This window comes from Chaetura pelagica, unplaced genomic scaffold, assembly GCF_000747805.2.
Source record: "Chaetura pelagica isolate M959 unplaced genomic scaffold, ChaPel_1.0 scaffold498, whole genome shotgun sequence".
Taxonomy (NCBI): Eukaryota; Metazoa; Chordata; class Aves; order Apodiformes; family Apodidae; genus Chaetura; species Chaetura pelagica.
The window spans coordinates 143,723-149,537 of NW_009954218.1; the positions used below are offsets into that span (position 1 = coordinate 143,723).

The 5,815-nt window shown below is 60.3% G+C and overlaps 1 protein-coding gene across 1 annotated transcript in view; it reads right to left on the reverse strand.

The window, feature by feature from the left end:
* Positions 1-1,078: 1,078 nt before the first annotated feature.
* The window catches only part of CACTIN (cactin, spliceosome C complex subunit), an 11,058-nt gene continuing 6,321 nt past the window's right edge, over positions 1,079-5,815 (reverse strand). Inside the window, 9 exon segments of the mRNA XM_010003420.1 lie at positions 1,079-1,791; positions 2,259-2,504; positions 2,672-2,788; positions 3,138-3,330; positions 3,555-3,672; positions 3,801-3,963; positions 4,044-4,189; positions 4,624-4,719; positions 5,240-5,726. Of these exon segments, the coding sequence (XP_010001722.1) occupies positions 1,275-1,791; positions 2,259-2,504; positions 2,672-2,788; positions 3,138-3,330; positions 3,555-3,672; positions 3,801-3,963; positions 4,044-4,189; positions 4,624-4,719; positions 5,240-5,726 (2,083 nt within the window). The 3' untranslated portion in view covers positions 1,079-1,274.

A 5,815-nucleotide genomic window follows, 5' to 3' on the forward strand; every position in this document is an offset into this window, starting at 1 on the left:
AGGGCTGAGAGCAGCAGGAGAGGGTGACCCTTCTGAGCTATGGGGGAAAACAGCAGCCGTGGGGCAGTGCCTGGGGCCAGGGAGCCCCCACACAGCAGGGTCAGCTCTGCCCCATGGCATGGGGGAACTGGGCAGCCCCTGAGCCCCCCGCTGTGGAGCTGGGCTGGGGGCAGGATGCAGCAAGGCCAGGGGGGAGAAAACCTCACTGTGATACTTCATGGCTGACAAAGGTTTCCTGGAGGCTGCTCTACCTGCACTGCTGATGCACCAGCATCCCCTGTGCCTCCTGCAGCACAACTGGGATCACCTCCCCAGTGGAGGAGCTGGAGTGGGGATGGGGCCGTGAGGGGCAATGCCAGGCGAGGGTGGCTGTGCCCCACAGCCACCACCCAGAGGGACCAACGCCAGTGAGACCCAGCTCAGCCCTGAAGTGCTCCCCAAAATGAGCTGAGACTCACTCAGAGCCCTTGGGAACACCAATCTCAGCACTGGGGGTCTGGGGAGTGCAGGCCCAGGGCAGCAAGGGCTGCTCAGGCAGGCAGTGGGAGGCAGTTCAGGCCATGCAAACCGGATTTTTCCCTGTAAGGAAATATCCCAACTAACACCCCTCCCCTCCCCCTGCCAAAGCAGATGCCTTCACAGCCGCTGAACCCTTCCCTCCCTTTCCTCCCGCTGCCCGGGTCGAGGGAGGTGGTGCTGCTCCCAGGCTGAGGAAGCCAGATCCCAAGGAAAATGTGCCAGAAATGGGGATGGCCGGGAGGGCAAGGGGCTGTGGCAGCAGGGCCACCAGGGCAGAGGGGGCTGCAGCTGGGGAGTGTCTGGGCTGGCAAGGTCTGGCAGCAGGGAGGGCAGCATGTGGGGCTGGGAGGGGGGCAGCCACAGGGCTGAACAGACAAGGGGAACACACAGGGCTGACAGTGTGTGAGGATGGGGGGGACAGGCCCCAGAAGTGTGGGGAGTGAGGACAGCCCCCCAGCACTACCCAGCCCCCAGAGGAGCAGGGTTTGCTCCCAGTGCTGGCCCAGTGTGGTTCTGGCTAGTCATGATAAGCACCATGCGGTGCCTGTGCACAGGATGCCACGGCTTAAATAACCTCTATTTATTTGTACCAAAGTCTCAGGGTCCCTCGGGATAAAAACAAGGGAAAATGCTCAGGAATAGGCCCTGTGCTGGACCAGGCCTCGGGGACATCCATAGGACAGTGCCTGTGAGGAGGGACAAGAGCCCCCTGCCCAGCCCCTGTGCCAGGGTCCAGAGGGGAGTGGAGCAGCCCCTCATCTGCGGTAACGGTAACGCTTGAAGTGGAACCAGAGCTGGAAGATCCCGTTGGCAAACTGGCAGCGGAAGCCGTGGCGGTGGGAATATTCCCACTCGCGGTTGACGATCTTGAAGGCGATGTCCTCGTAGGGCGGCCCGGCGTGGAAGCGCAGGATGGCAAAGTCCTTGTTGTCCTGGCAGGCCTCCAGGAAGTACTCAGGTGTCGAGCGCTTGTCGATGAGGTCAGGGTAGAAGATGTTGAACTTGTAGCCCTGCACGATCTTGGGGGGTGGGTTGTCGAAGTCGTAGTGGGTCTGGTTGTACTTGTTCCACTCGAAGCCCGTGTGGACGCGGTTGAAGAAGCGCGGCTTGCGGGGCCGGTACTTGTCAGCCCACAGGTAGGCCTTGCCCGTCAGGGGCATCTCCACGCTGAACTGCGCCTCGTCCGCGCCCATGCCCTCCTTGGCCTTACGGAAGAAGATGTCATCGGTGCTTTCAGTGGCATCACCTGCAGGGAGGAGGTGACATCAGCTTCTGCAGTGCCAGCCAGGCTGGGGCTGTGGGGACACGGCAGAGGAGCAGCAGACACTGGGCAGGGGAGATGGAGCTGGACACAGGGGAGTGCAGGCTGCCCTGCAGGCTCAGGGGGGGCACCAGCATGGGTGGTGCTGGGAAACTCATCCAAAACATTCTTCCCACTTGTCTGCAGCCCAAACAGCCTGGTGGTGTGGCTGGGGGGGGGGAGGAACAGACACAGGTACCAGCAGGAAACACCGGCTGCCTCAGGCCCATCCCTCTGCTCTTGTCTGGGCCTTTGCTGCTTGGGGACACCCCTCTGCCAGGACACCTTAGGATGTGTGCTCCAGATCCCTTTTCTGGGGGCAGTGCTCCCTCCAGCCCCACACCCCAAAGCCCAGATGTGTCCTCTGGGCCCAACGGGCTGTGAGGCTGGTGGGAGCAGGGCCCGCCCGAGGGGCGCCTACCTGTCACCACCAGAGGACAGCAGCAGCCGATGCGTGTCCTCCTCGGCCTCCAGCACGTGGGCATCAAAGGGCAGCTCATTGGTGCCCAGGAGCCGGGGACTGTACTTCCCCGCGTCGTAGTCGTCCAGGCTCTGCTGGATCAGGTCCTCCTCCATCAGCACAGCTTCCCCCTCTGCCTCTTCCTTGGCCTCCGTGTCCTCCTGTTCAGCCTCTGGCTCCGAGGACGGCCCTGGCTGTACCACCATGTTCTCCTCTGCATCCAGCCTGCAAGGAAGAGAGAAGAAGGAACTGGGACGGGGATGGTACCCTTGCTCTCTCCTTACCTGGGGTCTGTCTATGGAAGAACAGGAGCACCAGGCTGCATTTTCTGTCCCAGGTGCCCCACAGGAGAGGCCTGGATGGCTGCTCTCCCCAAGAAAAGGGCTGCATACCTGTCGCTGGGGGAGGCTGGTTCCTGCTTGATGATGGGGGAGAGCGGGTCGCTCTCCACCCCCTGCTCCCGCTTCAACAGCTTCTGGCGCAGCACGTCCTGGTGCCGCTCCCGCAGCCTGCAAGAGATGAGTTGTCAGGTCCAGCAGAACCACCTCATGCCCACACTGCCCCGAGCTGTAAGACCCCACACACTGGGTAGAAATCTGCTGGGTTTTGTACAATTTTGGGCTGAGTAATCCTCCAGTTCAAGTTCCTTCTGGGAGACCTCACTGTAAACAGTAAATATTGATGCTGAAGAAGAGACTAAGTGTCTAGCCTCTTTCCTCTTGGGAGAACCAACCACTTTGGAAAAGATACAAAACCCTTCCACCAATGACTTTGGGTTTGTCTTTCCAACTCTGCTCACAGCAGGGTCTGCACTGCCCCTTCCTACAGCCCTGGCTAGGGATTGGTCTCTGCTCTCACCTGGCCCGAGCCATGTAAGCCTTCAGCTGCTGCAGCAGACTCTCCCAGTACCCAATGTCAAGGTTGGGTCCTCCTGCCCGGATCTTGCTCTCGATGCCCTGGTACAGCACTTGCAGCTGGTTGTACGTCTTCCCCTTGAACACAGACTGCACGTCTGAGCTGACGGAGGCGTTGACGCCGTCCCGACGCTCCCCTGCACAGATAAGGGGCAGGACAGTTCCCAGGGGATCAGCCTGTGTCTCCCAGGCCTCCCCGGGCTGCACCAGCAGCAGGAGGCTGGGCCCAGCAGGGGGAATGGCTACCAGATCCACAGCCTCCACCCAGCAGATCCCAGAGAATCCCTGGGCACACACACAGACCCTACACTCTGCTTTCCCCACTGCTCACACCCACACCAGGCTCTGTTCTCCTGCTTACCTGGTCCTCCTTTCCCAGAGGCCTCCAGTTTGCGGAGCTTGGCTATCTCATCCTCTGTGATGATGGTCATGTCCCTCCAGAAGTCCACATTCTTCCCTTGCTCCAGCTCCATGTAAACCTGCAGGTAGGAAACAAGCAGGACATTAGGCAACTGCTCTGCACCACAGGCAGGGGAGCAGGGCTGAGGGGGGAAGCCTTGAGCTGCTGCCTCAGCCAGCCCTGGCATGGGGGTTGCAGAGCTGGCACCTGGATGTCCTCCACCAGATCCTCCATGTCAGACACAGTCAGGCCATTCAGGAAGGTGTAGGGTTCGTGCATCTCCACGGCCAGATCATCATCCTCTGCACTGATGTACTTGGCCAAAAGGTCAATGGGTTTTGCCCTCCCATCCCGAATCCGGATCTTAGAGCTAGGTGAGAGGAGAGGGACAGTGAGCAGTGCCTGCCACCCCCTGCCCCCTGCCCCATCCCCACGGAGCCGCACACCCACCGCAGCTTGGCCTGCTGCAGGTGGAAGTTGTCCTCCTGCTCCTCCCAGGTTTTGAAGTGCTCTGCCTCCTTCTCCCGCTGCAGCATCTCCAGCTCCTGCTCCCGCATCGCCTTCTCCCGCTCCCGCTCCAGGCGCAGCTGCTTCACCTGGGTGGGGTGCAGAGAAACATGAGGCCACCATGGCTGGGGCAGCCAGGCAGGACGTGGCTGTGATCCCACTCTGGGGCTTCCCTGCTCCTGTGATCAGCTCGAGGCTCCAGGAGAGCCAGAGGGGGCCAGTGGGGCTGGGCTGCTTATTGCCAGCCCTTTAGAGGACAGGGGACACAAGCACAACCGAGTGCCTCAGTGCTGTGACCTGGAACTTGTCCTCCTCAGCACCTGCTGAGCTGGACTCTACCCCAAGAGAAGAGTCTCCTTGCCCTGGAATAGCAGAGGTCAGTATACTGTGGCCCCCTCATCCTACATCCTATGGGAACACCCAGTGAGAAGAACAAGGGCACTTCCAGGTAAGTGACTGGGAGAAACAGGCTGTCCACAGGTTTTCTGTCTGATGGTGGGAGGGAGGGGACATCTGATCCCACCTTCTGCAGCTCTAGGCGATTGTCCTCCTGGATTCGCTTGTTTCTCTCCTTCAGGTCCTTCTCATCCAGGTGGCTGATCCCTTTCTTTTCCAGTGCCTGGAAACAGTGACCAAGGGAAGCCATGAAACCCAGCAGCCTTGACAGTCCCTCATCAGCCACCAAATAGCACCACATCCACCCACTTGTGCTGCTCCAGTGAGCTCTAATCCTATTGAAGGCCCCCAAATCTCCCTACTGAAGTGCCTCAGTGGAACCCAGGCTCAGCTCGGGTAGACCATGTGTCCTGGAGAGTCCTAACACACGACTAAACACTGCCTGGCTCTCAGCCTGCAGCTCCCTGCAGGTCTGGGTCCCTGTCCTGCACCCTAACTCATCTCCTCACCCCACACCCGTTTACAGATCTTGGTCTTCAGAAGAAAGGGGATCAGAAACACTCAGATGCTGCCCTAGACAAGTGCTTTGTTTTCATGTCACTGCCATTAGTGTCACAGTGGTTTCTCCCTCCAGCAAGGTCCCCTCCTGACACCCCACCGCTCATCTGCCCATTCCATGGTGGCTGCAGGGGCATGATCCCCTTTGAGCAGCCCCCTACAACACGGTGTGGAGGGGAGCTCACCTTGCTCCAGATGAAGGTGCCCAGCAGGTTATTGTCCCCAAAGGGATTATCAGTGTTGGTGTAACCCATGTACTCCTCTCCCCATCCCATCTTCTCCCTCTTCTTCCTCTCCTTGGCCTCTTTCTTGGCCAGCCGGCGAGCCCGTTTCTCCTCGGGCGTCTCCAAAGCTTTCATGAGAGCAGCCTGCTTCTTCTTCTCCTCCTTCAGCCTCAGGCGCTCCTGCAGGCTCAGCTGCTGCCCAGTCTCCTCCCTGCCCTGGGAGCGCGGCGGGGAGGGGGAGCTGATGGAGGACACGGAAGACCTGGATCCATCCCTCCTCCTCCCGTGCCGCTCTCTGCTCCCTGCTCTCCTCTTGTCTCGCTCCCGCTCCGAGCTGGAGGAGCGACCCCGGGACCGCGAGCGACGCTTCCTCTGGCTTTTATGGTGCTGGTCCCTGCTCTTGTTTTTCTTCTTCTTCCATTTCCGCCTTTCATCGCCAGAGCTGGAGCTGCGGTGGGAGGAAGGTTGTGTTTGAGCGGGGACACGATGGGCAGCGGCCGCGGCCGGAGCTGCCGGCGGAGCCGGGAAAGCTCCAAC